The following is a 23,059-nucleotide window of genomic DNA, read 5'->3' as shown; positions in this document are numbered from 1 at the left end:
TGATCAAGTGATAGTAGCCGTTGATATGAGAGAATCCGGCACTGTGGGTTGTTCATATTATTCGGCACAGGAAGAGACACTCTATTTGTTAGGAGACATGCAATCGGCTGGCACCGAGATCCTTGATAGCCGTTCGTTAAATGATCCATTTCATCGGTTCAAAGATACTAATCAAGCCCTAGTGGTCCTTCAGACTAAGCCTACTGCACTCCTACTTTCACCGCGAGTCTACTATCTCTGTTCACAAGACACAGACGAGTGTGGGCAAAGAAACAGTAAGCTCCAGGAGTATCTAGCGGCTGAGAGTTGGAGGTTGATAAAACGATGAATAGGTAGTCAATCTTACCTTCCTTATCAGCTTGATGTTCGTCCATCCCAAGAATTTAGCTACCTCAATGCGAAGAACAAGCTAGTGGCATTGGAGATATCTTCGGAGCACGAGCAACGCATCAGGTTCCTCGTACCCCACAATGGACTAATTGATACTGAGCAGATGGACACTGAGAGTCTGGATTTTACCTTACAGGATGGCAGGTTCTTACACATTCCCAGTTCGATCGACATGGAGAATCAAGTGACGATTGGCTGTGCAGGTGCCGTTCTCACTCACCTTCAAAGGCGAAGGGCAACGGGTATGCCTGCTTCCAGTGATGAGACTTCATCATACTTCCAGGTGCGCTCTGTCGAAATGCTCAGCTTACAAGGAACCATGTGTGTTTCCGTTTCTCAAAAACTACCAAAACCATTTATCTTACCTTAGACTAGGTTTCTGAGTGGAAGGACATTGTTAGCACTTCAAATAATGGAGTCGGAGTCCCATCCAAGTATGGTCAATCAGGGACCAGGAAAAAAGTCATCCTCCTCGAAGGAGGGTCTTTCGGTATACGGTTTATTCCAACGCTTTGCCTATAGCCCGCAGGGACGACACCGACTTAAGCAGATTTTCCTCCGCCCAAGTATTGACATAAATGTCATACGCGAACGCCATGCTTTTATTGGCGTATATTTACGGCCAGATAATTACAATCCGCTAAACAAACTTACGAAGAGTCTCAAACATATTAAAAACCTCCGTCCCGTGATGATCAACCTTCGAAAAGGAATAAGTACCGGAAGTGGGAAACTAACGGGCTTCAAGAGTACAGTATGGGCCACATTGCTAGCTGTAAGTCAACCATGGTAAGGGTATATATAGCAAAATACTGAAAGTTTGTTAGTTTGCTTTCTACGGTATTGATATTCATGATGCCCTCAAGGAAACTGCCTCCGGGAACGAACTGCCGTTGCTTCAGAAAGTAAGTGTAACAACACTCCGACTGCGATGTGTACACTGATGTTCCAGGCTCTTTGGGTTTTGGAAGAGGCTCAGCTATACAGAGTTGGACGGATGATCCAAGAGATAGTAAGGAACTTAAGCCTACTTAGAGAGGTCTCGACTAACGACTAACAGGTCGATATTGATAGCACTGAGGAGCAAGGTAGGACGGTGGTAAAGCCGGGGCTAGACAGGGAACTTGACAAGATGAAAGACAGCTATGATGGTTTAAGCAGTTTGTTGAAGCAAGTTGCAATAGATATTGCGAGTACCATCCCGGAAAGCCTTGACATTGATGTGAATGTGATATACTTCCCCCAGCTTGGCTTCAATATCGCAATCCCGCTGAACGATAGGGGCGAGGCAACCTTCACTGGCTCCGATGATGACTGGGAACTCATTTTTGTCACAGAGAACCGGGCATACTTTAAAGACTTTAGGATGAGGGAGATGGACGAGAAATTGGGCGATATTTATGGGCTAATATGTGGTACGTATTAAGTTATACGGTCTGCGCATATTGTGCTGATTCTTTTTTGTCTATAAGAAAAAGAGATTGAGATTGTCTATGAGCTAGCACAAAAAGTGCTTCAATATGAGAAAGTGCTTCTTGAGGCGTCAGATATATGTGGTCACATTGACAGGTAAGCGCTCTCAACGTCCTCTTGACAGACATAGACTGATCTCCCGCAGCCTTCTTGCCATGTCACAGGCAGCAAGTTTCTATAGCTTGACCCGCCCCAAATTGGTGCGCGAGAATGTAATCAGCATCAAAGGAGGCCGGTAAATCTAAGCGAGGGAGAGACTTATCGGCGCTTGCTGACAATTCGGTAGTCATATTCTCCAAGAATTGACTGTCTCATCATATGTGCCGAACGATACCCTGTTAGTTGGAGGGAAGCTGGGTGCATGGGCTCCATGTTCTTCATCAAAATCCCAAACAGCTCTCGAAACATGGGGGAATCCAAACATGTTGCTATTAACAGGCCCGAATTACTCCGGAAAGAGCATTTATATGAAGCAGGTAAGTATGACGCTCCCAACAAGGGGATTCATTGTGTAATAAACGTCAGGTTGCTTTAATCATTTATTTGGCACAAGTGGGAAGGTATGTAGGGCAGTGAATCACCTGGTCATGCTATCTACATGTAACTGAATACAGTAGCTTCGTTCCAGCCGAAAGTGTCGAAATGGGGATAACAGATAAGATACTCGTCAAATCTAATAGCCAAGATAGTGTCTCCCAGGTGAGAGAAGCAATCAACCTGTATCCACTGACGTATAAGGCTAATGCCGCTCCAGATCCAGAGCACATTTATGAACGATCTGCAACAAGTATCGTTTGACTTAAAGCAGATGACCGAACGCAGCCTGTTGATAATAGATGAGTTTGGCAAGGGTACCAGCGAGAGCGGTCGGTGTCATTCGCTTACACTATTTTCCATATCAGACACTGACATATTTGCTGTAGATGGTATCGGGTTAATCTGCGGGATTCTTAACCACTTACTTATAGCCGAGAATGCGCCGAAGGTTATTGCTGCAACACATTTCCATGAGATACTCGAGAATGAGTTTCTCAAGCCAGGACCCCGGCTGCTGCTCGGTCATATGGAGGTTCAGGTTTGCGAAGAATCCTGCAAAGCGGAAGATCAAATCACATATCTATATAAGTCCGTTCCAGATTGACCGAAGCTTCATTTGCATAATACGAAGTTGATCTGCTAACGAGATACTGGAATAGCTTCCGCCTAGGCCGGAGCGATAAGAGCTATGGACCAATGTGCGTTTCAAGTATACGCAGTATGTATTGGTCTTGTATCTGACTTGCATGGATGAGATAGTTGTGCGGCACTGAACGGAATCAACGAGACGATCGTAGAACGGGCAAATGAGCTGGCATCTCTCGCTGTTCGTGGAGAAAACCTGACAGCCGCTTGTGCCATGTTGTCAGCGGAGGAAATGCACGCTTTGGAAGAAGCGGTAGGGCATTGCTATTGTCTTCTGGTGTTTGTGTGGCACGCAAGAGACTGACATTATGGAAGGACATGCTTGCGAGAAGATTTCTAGGTTTAGACCTGTCAACGGAAGGGAGCGACGAAGCTGTGAGTGATATGCTAAACATGCTTGTCGGAGAAACCAAAAATTGGGGGGTATAACTTGACGATATCAGCGAGGCAGTTTGTGTTGCTAGTAGTACTAAATAGAATGTGCCTGTTTTGACACCAGACTGGGGAGGAAAGGGACTCGAACAGAGGTTTTATCATATGAATTATATATGTACACACAAATCCTTTTTGATATCACGAGATCGAACGCCCGGACTATAAGTATCCACTCATACCGCAAAGAAACAACCAAGGGGACAATTCTATAGCTTGACACTTTTAACCAGGTTCTTCTTGATACCAGTAAGTTCACCAGCATAGCCACCACGACCTTCACCACCCTTGTACAACTGGCGGATACTACCCAGCTTCTTCTTCTTCTCTTCAAACTTCTTCCTCTTCTTGACACGGGGATTGCGGGAGTCCTTGCTCCGCTTGGCCGCAAGACCCTTGTTCTTCTCGATTTGGTATGTGATGGCTCGTTTGCCATCTGGTCCAACCTCCTCCTGGATTGCCACTTGACCTCCTTCACGGGCAGCGGCGGCGTACGCTTCAGCACGCGCCTTCTTATCATCCTTGCGTTGCTTGGAACGTGCAGCAATCATATCATAATAATCGTCATCATCCGATCCGCCCTGGTCCCCTCTAAGCTCATTGGCAACCCGATGATCTTCGTCGTCACTGTCGCCGCCCAGTTGTTCGGATTCCTTAGGCTTCTGTCTACCACGCTTCTCAGCTTCAGCATTCAGGCGAGCCTGGCGATCCCTCAAACGTTCACGATAAGGTATATCCGCATCACCACCAGCATCGCGACCAGCAGCAGTGCGCTTGTTTGCCTTCTGCGCAAGTTGGGAAGTATAGAAACGGAGAGAACGCTTCTGCTTGGCTTTCTCCTCAGCCTCCTTAGCAGTAAGAGCATCTTCATCACCGAAGTCGGAGTCATCAGCAGCTTTAGAGGATTGTTTAGCTTTTTGGGCGGCTCTCTTCTTGCCAGGCTTGGTGACAAGATTCGAGAGATCCGCCAGATTGGCCTCTGTCTCCCGTAATCTCTGTGCCCTACGAGCTTCGGCCTCTGCCTGTGCTGCCTCGGCCATGCGCTGCGCTTTAGAGACCTTCTCCTTCTTTTTCTTGGGAATTTGCGCCTCCTTATTCAAGCTCTGCTGCTTGGCGACAGGGGCGACAGATACATCTTCTTCGCTGTCCATATCTTCCTCGACATCCGACACTTCGGGAGCAGTAAGGTCTTTGGCAGACTCCCAAAGCTTACGAAACTTCACTAGGGCGCCCATGACCGGGTGCCATCGAAGCTGAGCCGGGGACAAGGGAGCCGGATTCCCAGAGGCATCTCGAGACGATGTTAAAAGCACAAGATACATAGCAAAAGTACCGAGATAAGCCGACAGGGCACGGAATTTGATGACAGGGACTGGGGCAACTTCGGGGACTGCATCTTTAGTGGTCTTAGCAGCCTCGGCGGCTTCTGCAAGCGTGCGATGTGTTGTCTGAAGGTCGATGAAATCCTTAGCCAATGGCTCGAACTCGGGGTATCTCGACCTCAAAATCTTCAGTTTCTCCTCTGTGCTCATATCGTCTGTGATTTCCAACTGTGGGAGAACCTCCGTTACTTCTCCAGCATCACCTTCCCCATCTTCTTGTCCTTTGCCAGATTCGGCCCATTCGGTTTCGTCAAAGCCAAAGTCTGCCTCATTCATCGCTTGCAAGTGCTTCTGTTGGAGTCTCTTAGCTTCTTCCTCTTCCTCAAGAGCATCCGCTTCAGTTTCTATTTGATCCGCATTGTAAAGGTCTTTCCTCGATGAACCCCAAGCAGCAATGCCGTCCTCGTCCTCGTCCTCGGAATCAGACCCCGCAGCACCACCGCGCTTTGTCTTGGGACGTAAGAGTTCTTCGTCGTCTATCTCATCCTCTTCACCATAGTCATCCTCGTCCATGTCCTCGTCGTCATCCAAGTCGTCTTCGTCCACCGACTCGTAACCCATGATTTCCTCATCAGACGGCTGGAGCATTTCCTCTAAAAAAAGTCGCCTCGTCAGAAAACAATTACAGCCACGAGGCACTGCATAGACTAACCTTCCTGGATCACCTTCCGCCGTCTCTTTGCCTCCGGTGCTTCCTCCAGCAGGACTTGATCACGACCCGTCTGGAATTCATCTTCGGAGTCGTCAAACCTCTCCTCGATGTTGAATTTCGTACGTGCTGGGGCGGACTCTTTCCTGGCCGCAGGGCGACCACCCGCCTTTCTTTTGCCCATGACTGACTTCTTGGATGGACAAAAAGAGATTGATCTACTCTGTAGTCCAGACCAAATCTGCGGAATCGATAAACCTCCGCGATAAAATTTTGGGCGGGACGCTTACCGCCTTGAAGACACTAGTCTCCTGTGGGTAAAGTTTGCAGTGTTTGACCGGCGATACAGATTGTTACAGGCGGAATGCCACCAAATCGGAAGGCCCCCACTGTATCCATTGCTTGATGTACGGAAGCTCCGACCTGAAGGCTTTCAAACCATCTTGATGATCGGCAACCGAACTTCGACTGAAGAGGAAGCAGCAGGCTCAATTGACCTTCATTAACGGACTAACTTTGTTCTCTGGCCAAGTCGTTCACCTTATATCCGTGGAATCCTCATCCTCGTCTTCTTTTCCCCATGCATCAAGTACTCTCCTTCATCCTAACGACCTATCTCCCACCCAATTGGGGGTTTCCGTCATTCTTTGCGGGTTCTTCCTATATACAGTTACCAAGATGCTTCCCAAGATGTTGGGTTTCGGATCTCAACAGAACGAGTTCGTCGTGGAGGGCAGGGTATGCGATATATGATCTCTCTCTTTCCCGTAAACAAACTATTAATCATGACCATCCTTCTTATAGACCGTAGTGATTACGGGTAGCTCCGAAGGTATGGGCAAGGCTGTAGCTTGTCAACTTGCCGCAAAGGGTGCGAACGTTGTCCTCGTTGCACGAACAGTCCAGAAACTTCAAGATGCGCTTGATGAGGTTAAGGTAAACCACCATGTCTGCATGCACTACGCTAGAAGATGCTTACCATTCTTAGGCGTCGGCTGCAAATTTGAACAGGCAAAAGTTTCATTACATCAGTGCCGACCTTACGAACGCCGCGCAATGCGAGCAGATCATCGAAGAGGTCACTGAGTGGAATTATGGGCTTCCCCCTGACGTCGTGTGGTGCTGCGCAGGCTACTGTAACCCTGGGTTCTTTGTCGACACTCCAGTCCAAACGCTCAGAGATCAGATGGATACGGTCTATTGGACTGCGGCGAACACCGCCCATGCGACACTCAGAAAGTGGCTTGTACCTGTCCCCCCAAGCGAACAGACGACAAACCCACGAAGACATCTTATTTTTACATGTTCCACACTGGCTTTTGTACCGATCGCCGGGTACGGGCCTTATTCTCCTGCCAAGGCGGCGATTCGTTCTTTATCCGACACCCTCAATCAGGAGATTGAAATGTATAACGGTACTCGTCAATCAAAATCGCAGATCAATGCTACTTCTGCCGACGTCAAGGTTCACACGGTTTTCCCGATGGGAATTCTGAGCCCCGGTTTCGACAACGAACAGAAGCTCAAGCCTGAGTTGACAAAACAATTGGAGGCGGCTGACAAGCCACAAACTCCTGGCGAAGTCGCGAGAATCGCGATTGCAGCACTGGAAAGAGGTGAATACCTTATTACAACTATGTTTGTTGGGCATGTAATGAAGGGAAGCGCCATGGGAGGCAGCCCAAGGAACTCTACTGTCCGCGACACATTGACCAGCTGGCTCAGCAGCTTGGCATTCTTGCAGGTGATTCCTGATCTCCGAAAGCAGGCCTGGAACTGGGGTATGAAGAACGGTATCCCGTCGTCCCGGACGTCAGAGTAAGGCGCGGTTTTGGGAGAGGAGATGACATGTTATGTTGTGCGGTGTATGATTAGATACCCATGAGCATCCTTACGCAGCCTGATTCGCTTATCCTTAGATCCGTACCTGCTATTGGTGTTCCTGTCTATGAACTGTCGTATTCCGTGTTATTAAGCCGTACCTACATTAGGTCCACGCTAAACACGTGCCATTCGACTGTTTGAAGTCTTGTCCCTGGAATGAAAACTTTGTCGTCTGACATGGTGCCCGGCAGGTTGGGTGAAAATCGGGATTTGTACAAGTGTATAAATATATATATATATAATAGTTTTTTTTTTTCTTCTCTCTGTCTCTATGAAAACATAAGCTGGCACGTAGTAAGAAGTTACCGTCGATCGCCATGACAGATCAATACATGATGAACTGTCTGGGTTAGTTATAGAAATTCCAGGAAAATACGATGGAATAAAGTTAAGTGGTAGCACTACCTTAGGCAACATCGGGCAAGATTAATTTCAGTTGGCATGTGGATCGTGAGTGTGACGTCGTGCCACTCAGCCACTAAGGCTGCAAACGGATTTCCATTTTGATTGCCCAAAGCCACCTCCATATATGCTTATGACCCTCCATGGCGACGATGACATAGACCTGGATGGAATTGATCCTATCTCAGAATACCCCGTCGGTTGTTTATACTGTTATTTTCTTTGAGTACCTACAATGCATCCTAAGCCGAACGTATAAATCAGATACATAAAAAGATAACCACCTACAATCAGAAGTGCGGTCAACATCGCAACACACACCACACACACGCGCACACACACACACACACACACACAATGGACGCGCTCCTCTCATTACCAGTGCTCTCTCTCTTCCTGGTCCCCACGATTTCCTCCTACAGTACGAGTCTCAATATAATCTTCTTTTACATGACATGGACGACCCTCGTGCTGTCGCATCCTCCACTCCGAGTCGAGCTATTCGGCACCGCAGCTGTGCGACTCCTGTTCTTTCTACTCCCGTCGCTTCTGTTTTTCCTCTTCGATATCCTGACCCCCTCCGCTGCTGTTGTTGTAAAAGCGCAGGGTGAAGCTGGTCTCCCGGCAGGAAGTAAACGGGGAAAAGTCCGAATGAAGGATCTCAAGGTTGCGGGATGGGCTATTCTCAATATTGGGTTGAGCTTCGCCGCACAAGCAGCGATTGAGGAAGTTCGGACAGAGCTATTCGGAATGCGGAGTGCACTGAGGGTCTCAATGAAGTTACCGATGCCCTGGGAGATGGTGAAAGACCTACTGCGGGGATTGCTAGCAAGAGAGGTGAGTTGGTCTAATCCATTCCAATCCAGCCCAATCCATACATTAGAAACATAAACATATCGAAGAGAACCAAAACGAACCCCCCCCCCCCCCCCCCTTTCACCCACAACACCCCAGAAAAGAATGCCAGAGTAAACTAACATCTTATTGTTGGGATGATAAAATAGATCCTAACCTACAACGTCCACCGTTTCATCCTCCACTCCCCGGACTACCAAGTCTCCAAATACCACCGGAAATGGTACCATTCTCTACGAGCTCCTTTCCCCCTCACAGCACACTATGACCACCCACTCGCCTACCTTCTCTCCAATTTCACCCCCACCTATCTGCCCGCCATGTTCTTCCGCTTCCACATGCTCACGTACCTCCTCTACCTCACCGTGATATCCATCGAGGAGACATTCGCCTTCTCCGGGTACTCTGTTATGCCGACGAGCTTCTTCCTGGGCGGGATCGCACGCAGAATGGATATGCATGTACTCAGTGGGGCGGAAGGGAATTTCGGCCCGTGGGGGATCCTCGATTGGATTTGTGGGACTACTGTGGGAGGAGACGAGGATGAGGAGGAGTTGGAGGAGGCTTTGAGTGAGAAGGAGATGATTGATGAGCAAATTAGACGGGCGATTGAAGAGTCTACGAGGAAGAGGAGGGATGAACGGTATAAGTTGAGGAGGCGGAGGAATGATTATTAGGGTTTCTGATGCGATATGAATGTATATGGGTCATGTTCTAGAAGGTTGGGGTATGTGCCCTAACCGATGATGAGTGATGTCTTCTGGGTATAAATTTTTGGTTTGTGTATGGCGCGGGGAGAATTGGATTTTTAGATACTAAATCATTTATGAAGCTTGATCATGGGGAGACCGCGGGTTGTACATTTGTATTGGATATATCGTATCGGAGTCACAGAGAGAGCTGGAGAGTCCACGGGCACAAGATCATTACAGTTCAGAGCGGCATCTGGAATGCTGATATAGTGAATCTTAACAGAAACTTGAATTCCCAATTTTTGATTGTCACCCGAACCTGGAAATCGATGGATGATGTATCATACTAGACATGACAAACTCCCAGCCGCACGTTAAAGGGGGATCATATAACAGCTGGAAAAGGTATTATTCTTTTTTTTCTTTTCATTTCGGCTCATTTATAGGTCCTGCGAATTGGCGACGCAGGAGAGACTGATCGTGAAACAGAAATAACAACCGGTTTTCCGAATTGACCGTAATCCTAAGGAGCAAAGACGGAGCCCGACTCGAGTTACATATTTCATGAGCTGTTCCTCCTGCGCTGCAAGCGCTTCCCACATTGGGAATGCCAATCCGCATTCAAGCCGCCCCTCACATGAATTCCTCCACAATAACTACCGAACCCGCGGCCGCCGCGTCGCACGTTTACCACTTCATCTCGTGGGGCTTGTCACCGTTGCGGAGGCTGAAAGTGCTGGCGAGGTAGCTGCCAAGGAAGTTCTCCTTCTTGACGGAGGCCAGGATGGACTGGTCAATGGCCTTCTGGTCGCTGGCGCGGGCGCTGGCAACCTTCTTCTTCTGTTGTTGATTCTCGAGTTAGCATACCACAAAACCATCTTACCGAGCGGTCATCGGCCCAGATCTATCATATATATCCAGGTCAAATGACGCGGCACACGTACCTCGGGCTTCTCTCCCTGCTTGAAGAAAGCCTCCTCGGTCTTCTTCTCGGCCTTCTTCTCCTTGGTGAAGTAGTCGGGAGTGGAGACCTTCTCGACGGTCTGAGCGTCGACGCCGCTGATGTCGATGCGGGTGCTGGTGGCGATCACATAGCGGGCGTTGACACGGCGGAGAGGAACACCGTTGATCTTGAAGGGACCGGTGACGAGGAGAACACCCTGTTCAAGGTGCTTGAGGAGGACAACACGCTTGCCACGGAAGCGACCGGCGAGGAGGATCAGGATAGTACCGGGCTGAAGGCTCTCCCGGAGCTTGGTGGGACGAACAGCCTTGCGGACCTGTTTGGATAGAAGAATAACCATGTCAGAACGCTCGTTCCTATATCTACAAACATGCAATTTCCGAGATGTTGTAGATCGTGCCGAAGATGCGATTTCCTTATCAACAAAAGTTCCGTATTCACTGGTCTTGTTCCAACCACGAAATGGCTCATTGACCGGCGCAATCGTCGCACTCGTTCATAAGAAACCGCATCTCCATCACCAATCCTTTTTTGTATTTTTTTTGCACAAGGGTGTACTGACTTTCTTGGGCTGCGACTCGTCATCAACGGGGTACCATTTCTGGGCCTTCTGAGCCGGCACGGTCCTCTGGCCCTTTCCAAACTGCTTCGTCTCCGACATATTGGCTGCTGGGACGAAGGAGACTGAAAAGAATGAAGGGAGGGGGTGGTGGTGGTTGTCGACGGCGGGTGGTTGTTGGAGTTGATGAGACTACTCGCGGCCTAGGCGGGAAAGTGCGAAGGGAGAGTGTGTGCGTTAGGGCTCGAGCCGAAAGCCACTAGTGCCGAATTGGGCTGAGTCCGCTTCTCCGACTTGGCCACCGCCTTTCTGCCTGAGGTGTTCAACGTCTTAGTAACCTTCATCCTGCGGCGTCGCAGAAAGACCCAAGGTGTAATGGAGCTTACCTACCTGAGTATTACTAGCACTAGTTGGCTTACCGCCCGAGCACCTCAACACCTCCAGTGGTAACTGACGTATCTTGCTTCGATCTGACTTCGTCCGCATTCCACGTTACTCCGTTGAGATTCTCATCTCACGACGAAAACCAAACCCATTTGTCTTCTCCAAACACGTCGTGTATTTATCTTGACCTGGTTTTCAATCATGTCTATAACTCCGATCATTACGTTTAAAGCGGGTATCTGTGACTTGGATGTGAGTTTCCTCGGAGCTTCAACTGTTGGCATCGCTCCAACACCTCCCCACTCCCTCACTTTTTTTTCTTCCCTGTTACTTACTGGACGTGGCTTGGTAGACATCCAGTGATAGCTCCACAGCTAAGCCAAAGCCCACCCCCGGTTACATTTATCTCTATTCGGAAGATGAGCTTGTACACTTCTGTTGGCGCCCTCGTTCTTCTCCTCACACGGAGCCTGAATTGGACTTGGTGATGGTTCCATCGGATGGAACCTTTACTCCCTATAAGCCAGCCGGGAATGCGAATCCTACAAACGGTCGGATCTACGTATTGAAATTCTCATCCAGCTCTCAACGGTATCTCTTCTGGCTACAGTCCAAGTCTCAACACGAAGGGGAAGACCCCAGCTGGTTCAGCCCCAGGGATCTCAAGCTTGGAGACATTGTCAACACGCTACTGCAAGGCGAGGATGTTGATGTGGAACACGAAATTGCCAATCTCCCTAGAGGTCCTGATGGTGATGATGAGACTATGGAGGATGTCGAGGGCGTGGACCATAACCCCAGCCATAACCACGGTGGCAACAGTGGAGGTGCCGGCCCGGATGCAACTGGGGGAGACATTAGAGAAGAAGGCGAGGAATCGCGGGAGGGTGGTGCTGACGGTGGAAGAGCGTAGGTACATATTTCTGCGTTTACATTTTCTGAGCGTAATGCCCGTTGGTTTAATCTGTCCCCTGGGATATAATCTACCCTTTCATAGAAATGTGCTCGCTTTTCTCTATCTTTCTCTTTATCTATTCTAGCTTCCCCTTGAACGTTTGAATCTTGAATGTTGGCTGACTCGCTGGTGATCTTACAGGGCCGCTGCTGATTCAGATCCCTCCTCTGTCGTGCAGAGCTTTTTGCAGTCTTTACAAAGGAATTCGACCCAGTCTCAGGACCCCGACAGACCGTTTACCACCTTGCAAGATCTACTACCACCTGCCGCTACGCTACCTTTCCTAGAGTCTGCAGATGATAAAACTGTTGATAATCTCTTGAGCTTCTTACCGCCTGCATTGCTCCTCTTGGCACAAGATGTTGAGGATGTGTCTTCTGTTGATGACCCTGAGCTTACCGAAGCCGTCATGGCATCTCTTGACCTTTCACAAAAGAAGAATATCTTGAGAAAAGTTCTGCACTCGCCCCAATTCAGCCAAAGCCTTGCCAGTTTGACGGTAGCTATCAGAGATGGTGGATTACCGAGCATTAGTGAAGCCCTTAAGATCCCGGTTGAAAATGGAGGATTTATGCGTAGAGGCGGAGTCCCGTTGGGTGGTGGTGATGCTGTTGAGGCTTTTCTCCAAGGCGTTCGGAATCATGTTAAAGACTCGGATCAGGGAAACCAGATGGAAACCGATTGAAATGAAATGAATTGCATTGAATAGATGTTGAAGCATGTCCGGGGGAGTTTCCCCACTGGATTTTTTTTTTTTATTTTTATTTTTTTTCTCTATTTATTTCTTTGAAGTAAATACCTACCTAGTACTGAGTATTCTGGAGAGTGAAGGAGAATGATGATCATCCCATAGTTAATGCCGTGACCAAAGATTAATAATAGCAGTTATCTTGCATTAGAGTTATTTTTGGACATGGCGGGACCACTCTGTGCTCACTTCAGCTAGGCAACGTAATTTTGGTTCCCCCCCCCTCCAGGTCGGTATTCGTCAGGTACGGTATTTATGGCCTGGAGAGAGAGAGAGAGAGAGATGAGAAAAGGGTACTACTAGGTACCGAGGTACGGTAGTTGAAAGTGAAGGAAAGATTATAGAAGAATCATAACAATGAACACATCAGTTTAAAAGATTAAAGAACGAAAAGAGTTCCAACTCCATAGGCCTAAATTTTGACGAAGTTCGGTTCTGCGAATAGAAAGTGTGGCTGGGGGGACATGTTCCGAGGACTTTTCCATCCATAAGGCTCGGATGTTTAAATGCAGTGCGCAGTTTGTGGTTCCCACTGGGTGCTGAAGGGGCAAGCTAGCCAATCATCACGGGCACCCACCCGCCCCAGTTTGGCCGCCTGGGCACAACGAGTCAAGCCGAAGCTCCGCTGCGCATGCTGTGCAATTGGAATCTGGAGTCGACCACTTGTCCAGTACCTTACTAGTCTGACTTCTTTGTTCCCGTTACGTCCGTTACGCTGATGAGGACTTGTGATTGATTGGGTTTTAGTATTGACGTTTCATCCGGGAGCCCCTGCAGCCCGTACCTTCTTTTTCGCATAATAAATTAAGGAAAAGTCCCGTCAGCGCTCTTATAAACAGTCCCACCAGGTGCAGGTCTCCAGCGCGATTTCACGCACCGGGAGACACGACGTATCAGACACTTCTCACCACTTCTGTACGGGCGGTCTGCGATGTCTGCCTTCGGTTAGCGGACCGATCCTGCCTACGATGGCTTCGAATAGCCATGACCGCGGCACCAATGATGACAGTCATCCTACCGAACACTCAATACCCTTACAAGACCTGTCCGGATCGTTGTCGCATGGTACAACAGCCACGGTTGGAAGCAGCTTCCGTCCGGGACGGTCGCTGACCAGGCGCGGTAGCAACTATGAGAGGGTAGCCGAGGATTCCCCCATTGATGGCCCGACTGCGACACAAAATGCACGCCCGCGGCGAGGGTCCGACGCCGCGCCGGTGGACAATCCAGAGGCATTCGCCCAGGCAATGTCTTCCGTCGGACTCAGTTTCGATGGTCCGGCAAGCCCAAGGACTTCAGCAAGGTATAGCCGTGATGAGACCGGTTCCGACTTCGACATCGTACACTTGGATAGTTTTGGGCAGCAAGAAGCAGCGCATTACCTATCCCCGAACACAGTCGCCGATACCACGCCGTTAACGGATGCCCGAAACATCCAGCCTATAAGCGGGGCGGCGTCCAGCTCTCTCAGTCTTACGCTAGATGACCGAAGTAGCGCGCGAACCGTCCACTTTCCTACGAGCAACGCGGGGTCACACCTGGGTGATGATTTAGAGGGCGGTTTCAGTGGGAGGCGCCGCGGCGGCAGCAGTGCCACCGACAGGGCTCGCTCGCTGTCCCCATCATCGTCTGGCTCTGCTTTGCAACGCGCTAGTTCGATGATGAAATCCATGTCTCAGCGTATCGTCAATCTGAGTAACGAACCCGAAGTGGTTGAGCAGTCGATCCTCCGAGAAGAGTCACAAAGGAGCGCGCGACTAGATGCACCCCCGGCTCTCCCTTCGCTGCCAGGATATGCACACGATGAGCCATCTACTCCGTCGCTGGAGAGTCAAGCAAAATGGAAAGATCATAACAACCCGTTGAGGGGCAAGGCACTCGGAATTCTGGGTCCTAGCAACCCTATTCGGGTGAGGCTGTGTGATCTGCTTGTCCAGCCATTTACAGAACTATTTATCTTGGTGGTAATTTTCATCCAAATGATCTTACTGACTATTGAGACGGCACGCCCAGAGTTTACAAGGTCAGGGCGGTGGGGAGGAAATCCTATGGACTATCCTTATTTTGTCATCTTCATAATTTACACTCTTGAACTCATCGCCAAAATCTTGGTGTCCGGGCTTATTCTCAATCCGGCCGAATATAGTACCATTGATCGATCCCTGGGGTTTAGGAAAGCATTTATGGAGAAAGGAAAGAACCTCATTACTCCACAACGCCAGTTCTCTACGAGAAGGCCGTCGGCTATTCCGGACCAGCCGCAAGCATCAATTATACGAACATTTACTGGCGGCTTGAACCAACTAGATCGGCAAATAGCCGATGACCCTGTCCAGAAACGTCGTGTGCGCCTCGCTCACCGAGCTTTTCTCCGACATTCTTTCAATCGGCTCGACTTTGTGGCCGTAGTCGCCTATTGGATAGCCTTCTTTCTTGCTATAGAAGGGGTTGAGAGTCGCCAGCAGCTCTATGTCTTTCGCATGCTGAGCTGTCTTCGGCTTTTACGTCTTCTCGCCCTGACCAATGGCACCTCTGTCAGTCGTAATCATCTTTTTTCTTTGCAAACATCTGCTGATAAACTGATAGGTGATTCTTCGCAGTCTCAAGAAGGCAGCTCCACTGCTGGCCCATGTTGCCTTTCTCATTGGGTTTTTCTGGCTCCTCTTTGCTATCGTGGGCATCCAAAGTTTTAAATCAAGCTTCCGAAGAACTTGTCAATGGATTGGTAAAGATGGCCAGGAAAACTTTACCCTAAATGATCCTAATGGGAGCCTTCAGTTTTGCGGGGGTTATATCAATGAAACCACTGGCAAGGCACATCCTTGGATCTCAAAATCTGATAACTCACAATCCCCACCTTCGGCTAAGGGTTATCTATGTCCTGCCGGATCTATATGCATCGAAAATGACATGCCTTACAAAGGGACTGTGAACTTCGATAACATTCTGAATTCGCTGGAGCTGGTATTCGTCATCATGAGCTCAAACACGTTCACAGATCTTCTTTACTATACCACTGACACTGATTATCTTGCAGCTGCTCTTTTCTTCGTATGCGGTTTCATCATCCTAAGCCTGTGGTTAGTGAACTTGTTAGTTGCTGTTATCACACATACTTTCCAAGTGATCAGAGAAGAGAGTAAACGGAGCGCTTTCGCTGTTCAGAAGCTGGACAATGTCGAAAAAGAGAATCTTGACTCCCGCAAAAGAAGCACCGTCAAGCGCTTCTATGATAAGACTGAGTGGCTCTGGGTTTGTATCATCACTTTCGATCTAGTTGTCCAAGCGCTAAGAACCTCTTCCATGACCCCTGGTCGAAGAAACTTCATCGACAACACGGAAACCATTGTGACGCTTATTCTTCTAGCCGAAATTATCTTGCGTTTCGCCTCTGATTGGCGCAAATTCCACAAGAAGCGTCGTAACTGGGTCGATCTGGGGCTCGCGATCATCACCTGTATCATTCAGCTTCCGCCTATTCGGGACTCGGGACGGACATATACTGTTCTCACCATGTTCCAGATTCTTCGGGTATATCGCGTGGTGCTGGCGATTCCTATCACCAGGGACCTCATTACGGTTGTCTTCCGGAACACTGTTGGTTTACTAAACCTGATCGGTTTCTTGTTCATGATCACATTCATTGCCTCTATCTTCGCAACCCAGCTTTTTCGAGGCGCAATACCTGAAGATGAAGGTGCTGCTATCAATTTCAACAACATATATAATTCTTTTCTTGGGATGTATCAAATATTGTCCAGCGAGAATTGGACGGAGATTTTGTACAACCTAACTACATCCACTTATCCCTACAATACAGCCTGGATATCTGCGATCTTCTTGATCTTGTGGTTTATTGTGGCAAACTTCATCGTCTTGAACATGTTCATTGCCGTCATCCAGGAGAGCTTTGATGTGTCAGAAGATGAGAAACGACTCCAGCAAGTCCGGGCATTCTTGAAGCAAAAGCACCTCAATGGATCTTCACAAGGAAACCTATCCCTTTCCAAAATCTTTCGGTTCGGCCGGAGTTCAGACCGTTACAAGGAGCCTTTGGACTATGGTCCGGCAGCACTAGAAATGTTGTTAAAGGACGCTGTTGTGCAGGAGTTCCTCGACGAGCAGCAAACGCCCGCCGAACATCAACGGAGAGAAAGTGGACCTGCGGAAACAACAACAACAGAGGATACGGGTCAGCCTGGTACATTCTCGCGCATGTGGACTACCATCTCAACGTCCATCATGCGTCGAGAGCCGAATCCATTTTATACCAACTTGAATAAATTCTCTCGGGCAAATGAAGAGTTAGACCCGAGGGAAATGGCTAAGGAAGTCGTATCGGCCACTGAACAAAGGAAGCGAGCACAGAGGGAGTATCTCATGAGGCACCCGAACTATAACAAATCCCTGTTCATCTTTGCACCGGATAACCCTATCCGAAGGTTATGCCAACGCATTGTGGGACCTGGGCGTGGTCACCAGCGCATTGAAGGCGTAGACCCTTATAAACCTGTCTGGTATGCGTTCTCCGCGTTCGTCTATGCAGCCATCATCGCTATGGTTCTTATTGCTTGCATCACCACACCGATTTATCAACGTGAGAACTATCCGACAAGAAAACTATGGTTCGTTTACACCGATATGGGCTTTGCGATTTTGTTCACACTTGAAGCCCTGATCAAGGTCATCGCGGATGGGTTTTTCTGGACACCAAATGCCTACTTTCGCGGTTCTGGGGGTTTATTGATGGGGTTGTACTTATCACCCTCTGGATCAACGTTGGGGGTGCAATGTATGAAGATTGGGCTGTCTCGCGATCTGTCGGCGCTGTCAAAGCGCTAAGGGCACTTAGGCTGTTGAACGTCAGTGACAGTGCCAAAGACACATTCCATTCAGTTATTATTGTGGGCGGATGGAAGGTCATAGAGGCAGCTGCTGTTTCCATGAGTTTCCTGATACCATTTGCTATATACGGTGTCAATTTGTTTGCCGGTCAAATGGTTAAGTGCAATGATGACAACGTGACCGGGAGTTTGAACGAGTGTATCAATGAGTATTCTAGCTCACCGTACAACTGGGACGTACTCGCACCTCGGGCCGCATCGAACCCGTTCTATGACTTTGACAATTTCTTTGACTCTCTCTTTATCCTCTTCCAGATTGTCTCTCAAGAAGGATGGACGGATGTGCAGTCAAGTGCAATGAGTATCACTGGGGTCGACATGCAGCCACAGGAATCAACAGCTCCAGAGAACGGGCTTTTCTTCGTTGTATTCAACCTGCTTGGTGCTGTTTTCGTGTTGACGCTCTTCGTATCTGTCTTCATGCGAAACTACACCGAGCAGACTGGTGTTGCGTATCTTACTGCCGAGCAGCGATCTTGGCTGGAGTTGCGGAAACTTCTCAAGCAGGTGTCGCCTTCCAAACGCTCGTTTGATAAAAAGAGCCATAAGTGGAAGATGTGGTGCTATCGGATCGCCGTTAAGAAACACGGGCGGTGGGCACGATGTGTATCCACCATTCTACTACTTCATATTCTATTGCTAGTTTTGGAATACTACCCGGAGCCCTTTCTATTCGAGTTTTGCAGAGGTGAGTGGCTAGATGAGATATCCGAGGAAATCCTTTCATTACTGACACGGGAGTTTGTCTTCTAGAGGTGTTGTTTCTCATATTCAACTTTTTCTACGCTGCGAATCTCATTATCCGGCTGTTCGGACTGGGCTGGCATCGATTTAGTAGAAGCTCCTGGGACCTTTATTCGTTGCTTGTAGTCCCCGGTACCATCGTGATGACAATCCTAAATTTCGTGTCGAACCGGCAAGTCATCGTGGAGCTCAGCAAGCTCTTCCTTGTGGCCATTACCCTCTTGATCATTCCACGGAACAACCAACTTGATCAGCTTTTCAAGACAGCCGCAGCTAGTTTGACGGCAATAGGTAACCTCCTTGCAACCTGGTTGGTCCTTTTCCTTGTCTTCGCTATTGCGTTGAACCAAACCTTTGGTCTTACCAAATTCGGTGGAGAGGGAAACAACAATATCAACTTTCGAGACATCCCCAGGTCACTCATCCTGCTCTTCCGAATGAGCTGCGGTGAAGGATGGAATCAAGTAATGGAAGACTTCGCCACAATGGTACCTCCGATCTGTACGTCTAATGACGATTTTTTGAACGACGACTGTGGCAGTGCGGCATGGGCTCGAACACTTTTCATTGCGTGGAACATTATTAGCATGTATATTTTCGTCTCGTTGTTCGTATCTCTGATATTCGAGAGCTTCTCGTATGTGTATCAGAGAAGCAGCGGGCTCTATGCAATCAGTCGTGAGGAAATTCGTCGCTTCAAGCAAGCCTGGGCGACGTATGACCCTGATGGGACCGGATATATCTCTAAAGAGCAATTCCCACGACTACTGGGGGTAAGTTATATATCTTTTGGCCTCGATGCTTCTCCATGTCTCGTTTTATGCCTCACCCAAATCACTAAATGGTATGCAGGAGCTCTCGGGTGTTTTTTCGATGCGCATATATGACGATGAATTCACGATCGGACGCATCTTGGAGGAATGTAGAGTTGATAGGAGAGACTCGCTAATTGGGCACCGAAGGGTGGTCGACGGGGTAGACCTTGAGAAGATGGCTAAGATTCTGCGACGTATCCCAGTTGACGATGTCCGTGAGCGACGGCAACGACTCAACACTTTCTATGAGGAAGTCAAGGTTTCCGCAGACCCAGTGCGCGGCATCTCATTCCACTCATGCCTTATGATCCTCGCACATTACAATGTGATCAACGACAGCAAGAGCTTGAAGCTTGAAGAGTTCTTACGTCGACGAGCGAGGCTCCAACGCGTCGAGGAAGCCGTTCGTCGACAGACGGTCATTGGGTTCTTCGACACCCTCTACTGGTCTCGGCAATTCCGCCGACAAGTCGAGCGGAGTCGATCTGCTCGGATGACCGCAGTGCCGAACTTCACGGTGCCGGAGATCTTTGTGGACGATGGAACCCAGGACGACCATCCCGAAGAAGAGGTAAGGGCGACGGCGCCAGAAACCGGTGATGATCATGGGGAATCGTCGTCGCAGCCCATGCTGTCACCCCTCTCGCCCACACGAGGGGAAGGTGGCTCGTCATCGCAGGCTGGTCACCTCCCACGGATTGACACGACTTTAGCTGGGCGGATGTCGGCGACGCATTCCCCTACCGAGTGGTCTAGCATCAGCCCGTCGCTCTCGCCGAACCGTCCTCGAGCGAATACGACGTCATCATATGGAGATGGGCCGGATCTGCATGACGAGTCGTCTTTGGCACCCGGGCGATCACGACAGAACAGTGTTATGAGTGCACAAGACGTGATGCAAACGTTGGATGACTCGGTTTGGGGTGAAAGTATCCGTCGGAGCTTTACCCAGCGTCGACGACGGGATAGCTGAAAGGCCGGATTTGGTGAGGGGGAAGAGGGGGGGGTATGAGCCATGCTGTGATGAAGTTTTGAGACTAACGTTGACTATGTATGTATAACGAAGGCTTTGTTTCTTTTTTGTTTTTGTTTTTCTTTTGTTTTTCCTTTTTAGGGTTTGTGATGTTGGTTATGTAAGATTTGTACAGATATCATGTTTGATCCGCTAGACTTGGGTAATTGCATAGCGGTGGCGCGAGGGAGAATTGAGTGATTATGTTCCATTGTTCTGGAGAGTCGGCTGTGGATAGATTCCAGGCATAGAGATGAGGGAAATGAAAAGAGGGTTTGCCCATGAACGAGAGGAGAGGAGAGGAGAGAAGAGAAGAGAAGCGAAGAGGAATGCGATGAGAGAATAGTAGAACCTACCTAGAAGCCCTGATTACCGGATTGGGAGGGATGGCAGTCACTAAGAAACAATAGTTTTGCCCTTCACGAACCCCTTCGCCACGGAAGAAGCTTTCTGGCGCAAGAATCAGCAAGAGTACAGGAAGCTGGACAGACGGAAACGGGCAACGCTCGACGTTTGCAGCGTGATCCGTGAGTCCGTGACTTTTCTTTTTCCCGGAAGCTGCCATTCAATCCACCCATGGAAATCTTTCGATCTGTCAACAATCCCATTTGCGCTGCATTCGTCGGGCACAATTCATCCAGAAAATCAATAAAATTGAATAATAAACGATTGATGACCTGAGCGCAGGAGTTGACTTTGGATTCACCCGTTCACGAGCTCATCCTTGCAGACCATTTCCGATCGATGAATATCCTGGAGATGGAAATCCTCCGATCCTTATAAAGCATCCTGTTATTCCTCCTCTCTCTGACACTATCCCTCTCTCTTTTCTTTTCTTTACTTCTTCTTCTTCTCCTCCTTCTTTCTCTCTGTCGATCGGTCGGTCCTTCTCTCTCTCAAGACCTATTGACTCTATTCTTTAATTTTCTTATTCCCCACGGAACTCTCTCTCTCTCTCCGTCTGGTGGTTTTTGTTTGTTTCATCCATCCATCAATCTCTCACGTTGCTTCGTCCCTGTTCATTTGCTACCGTCCCGTGTTGGGTGAGCTGTCGATCGTATTATTATTTTAATCTCACTTTACATCGGGACTTGTCCTTGGTTTTCTCACCCGGCCTTAAATGACTCGCTGGTGATCCCTAATCCATTCGTTTGGTCATTACTTTGCGATCTATACCAGCCATCCATCCGTCAACGGCCGGGCATTCCATCGCCCATTCATTCTACGTGTCACAACCCACCGACGAAGGCCCGTCGAACCACCACCTGGTTAGGACGACTTCGCCCTTCATTTGAAAATCTCATCGAAACCTAAACTCAATATCGCCTCCCCCGCTCAGGACGAGGCCAAACGATCCCGGAGCCCATCAACCTTAAAAGAGTCGACACGGCACCCGTCGATTTTCTACAGCTCACATTTGACCGTACCCATTCATCTAAAAACTTAAATCACCCTCCCACCAGAAAAACAAAAAAAATGCGTCCCAACCTCACCTCGACTCCCGGCCTATCCCTGCACACTTCGTTCCAACCTCCTCAAGACCGCGTGTGCAGCGATGGCTATTCCACGGCCAGCCCTCTCAGCTCCACTACCAACAGTCCCACTTCGTCGCCCACATCCCCATTCCGCCGCTTCAACCGTGGTTACCGCCCGACCTCCGGCTCCCGTTCCGAGACCAGCGACGCCGGCAGTCGCAGCCAGAGCCCCTTCCGCCTGTCATCTGTTTTCCGTCGGCCCTCGCTTGTCTTCCTCCGCCATCGTCCGTCCAAGGTCGATCTAGCCCTCAGCGAGGAACGTACCCGGTGTGACGAGGATGCCATCGAGCGACAAGGTCTCGACCTCATGGAGCCCCGCCCCGTCGACCCGGTCGGGATCCCGATGGACCTGAATGCCAATATTTTCTCTTCTGTCGCGGGCGATCGGTCCTCCGGCCAGAGTCAGGCTTCGCAAGTGTCCCAGCCGCGGTTCGTCATGGGCGGTATATTCGAGGTCATGGAGGGGCGTGCTTGAAGTTATTCGCTCTCTTTTGCTCACTTTCTTCCTCTTTCTTTCTTTCTTTCCTTTTTTTTCTCTTTCTTACCTTGCCTTCTTACTCTCTTTCTTGACTCTACGTTTGCTATCATCGCTACCCGTCAAGCGATTTGGTATATTAATTAGCGGTAAAGGGTGGCTGGCTATCTGCTGCATATACGGACAAGGTGTTATCAACTGGGTTGATTGGTTGATTTGGAGTTTGGGTCAACGGTCAACGGCGTCAACCGATTCGATATAGAAAGGACGGATGTGATTCGGTGGTCTTTTTTAGATGAGTGTCCATGATGGAATATACTACGTATCTTTCACTTCCCATCACTGCAGTTGATCATGACTATCGTAGTCGATTTGAATAAAGGAGCAGCAACTGTAATGATCATTATTGCTTTCAGGTATCTAGCTTCTGTCTAGTCGAGGACGCTGCGCTGTGCCGGTACAGGGGTATCCTTCAATCAGACTATCAACAAAGAAAAGCAGCACCCAACTCCAATCATAAAAACAGCATAGCAGTCAATCAAGATGCTGGTAAAATTGGATGAGTAATCCCCAGGAATATGCCAAAGAAATTCGTAAAGGAAAAAAAGAGAAACGAAGCAGGA

General features: G+C 49.0%; 8 protein-coding genes across 8 annotated transcripts; 6 read left to right on the top strand and 2 right to left on the bottom strand.

Annotated features, from left to right (window-relative positions):
• Positions 1–97: 97 nt before the first annotated feature.
• Positions 98–3,474, top strand: ANOM_004984 (MutS family protein MSH5; the record flags this gene model as incomplete). Its single annotated transcript, XM_015550241.1, has 16 exons — positions 98–275; positions 333–711; positions 766–1,165; positions 1,218–1,295; positions 1,343–1,402; positions 1,451–1,805; positions 1,863–1,959; positions 2,009–2,098; positions 2,150–2,339; positions 2,389–2,423; positions 2,478–2,562; positions 2,618–2,729; positions 2,787–2,988; positions 3,060–3,098; positions 3,160–3,298; positions 3,361–3,474. 16 exons carry the CDS (start codon positions 98–100, stop codon positions 3,472–3,474), a joined length of 2,553 nt encoding a protein of 850 aa, XP_015407312.1.
• Positions 3,475–3,686: 212 nt separating this feature from the next.
• On the bottom strand, positions 3,687–5,692 carry ANOM_004983 (something about silencing 10 family protein; the record flags this gene model as incomplete). Its single annotated transcript, XM_015550240.1, has 2 exons — positions 3,687–5,452; positions 5,512–5,692. 2 exons carry the CDS (start codon positions 5,690–5,692, stop codon positions 3,687–3,689), a joined length of 1,947 nt encoding a protein of 648 aa, XP_015407315.1.
• A 494-nt stretch (positions 5,693–6,186) lies between these two features.
• Positions 6,187–7,330, top strand: ksrA (3-dehydrosphinganine reductase; the record flags this gene model as incomplete). Its single annotated transcript, XM_015550239.1, has 3 exons — positions 6,187–6,246; positions 6,313–6,444; positions 6,497–7,330. 3 exons carry the CDS (start codon positions 6,187–6,189, stop codon positions 7,328–7,330), a joined length of 1,026 nt encoding a protein of 341 aa, XP_015407314.1.
• Positions 7,331–8,049: 719 nt separating this feature from the next.
• On the top strand, positions 8,050–9,326 carry ANOM_004981 (sterol desaturase family protein; the record flags this gene model as incomplete). Its single annotated transcript, XM_015550238.1, has 2 exons — positions 8,050–8,631; positions 8,799–9,326. Coding segments are annotated over 2 exons (1,110 nt in total), but the record flags the coding sequence as incomplete, so codon positions are not given.
• A 120-nt stretch (positions 9,327–9,446) lies between these two features.
• On the bottom strand, positions 9,447–11,011 carry ANOM_004980 (60S ribosomal protein eL6). The gene is made up of 3 exons (XM_015550237.1): positions 10,868–11,011; positions 10,286–10,621; positions 9,447–10,181 (listed from the first exon to the last, which is right to left on the bottom strand). The coding sequence occupies exons 1-3, from the start codon at positions 10,964–10,966 to the stop codon at positions 10,029–10,031; spliced, it is 588 nt and encodes a 195-aa protein (XP_015407316.1). The 5' UTR covers positions 10,967–11,011; the 3' UTR covers positions 9,447–10,028.
• A 336-nt stretch (positions 11,012–11,347) lies between these two features.
• On the top strand, positions 11,348–12,940 carry ANOM_004979 (uncharacterized protein; the record flags this gene model as incomplete). The annotated part of the gene is made up of 3 exons (XM_015550236.1): positions 11,348–11,500; positions 11,601–12,157; positions 12,345–12,940. Coding segments are annotated over 3 exons (1,170 nt in total), but the record flags the coding sequence as incomplete, so codon positions are not given.
• Positions 12,941–13,919: 979 nt separating this feature from the next.
• Positions 13,920–20,387, top strand: cch1 (calcium channel protein CCH1; the record flags this gene model as incomplete). The annotated part of the gene is made up of 5 exons (XM_015550235.1): positions 13,920–15,485; positions 15,538–17,576; positions 17,624–18,543; positions 18,609–19,372; positions 19,452–20,387. The coding sequence occupies 5 exons, from the start codon at positions 13,920–13,922 to the stop codon at positions 20,385–20,387; spliced, it is 6,225 nt and encodes a 2,074-aa protein (XP_015407309.1).
• Positions 20,388–21,902: 1,515 nt separating this feature from the next.
• Positions 21,903–22,436, top strand: ANOM_004977 (uncharacterized protein; the record flags this gene model as incomplete). The annotated part of the gene is made up of 1 exon (XM_015550234.1): positions 21,903–22,436. The coding sequence occupies one exon, from the start codon at positions 21,903–21,905 to the stop codon at positions 22,434–22,436; it is 534 nt and encodes a 177-aa protein (XP_015407304.1).
• Positions 22,437–23,059: the final 623 nt, after the last annotated feature.

This window comes from Aspergillus nomiae (assembly GCF_001204775.2).
Source record: "Aspergillus nomiae NRRL 13137 chromosome Unknown contig00117, whole genome shotgun sequence".
Classification (NCBI taxonomy): domain Eukaryota; kingdom Fungi; phylum Ascomycota; class Eurotiomycetes; order Eurotiales; family Aspergillaceae; genus Aspergillus; species Aspergillus nomiae.
This window is presented reverse-complemented; position numbering and strand designations above follow the sequence as displayed.

What these genes read in the sequence shown, in the direction of transcription:
- ANOM_004980 (XM_015550237.1), bottom strand. Translation starts at nt 10,966, where the DNA reads ATGTCGGAGACGAAGCAGTTTGGAAAGGGCCAGAGGACCGTGCCGGCT. An exon ending in ACGAGTCGCAGCCCAAGAAA is followed by an intron (nt 10,622 to 10,867) that starts GTCAGTACACCC and finishes CTATCCAAACAG; the next exon opens with GTCCGCAAGGCTGTTCGTCC. An exon ending in AGCAGGGAGAGAAGCCCGAG is followed by an intron (nt 10,182 to 10,285) that starts GTACGTGTGCCG and finishes AATCAACAACAG; the next exon opens with AAGAAGAAGGTTGCCAGCGC.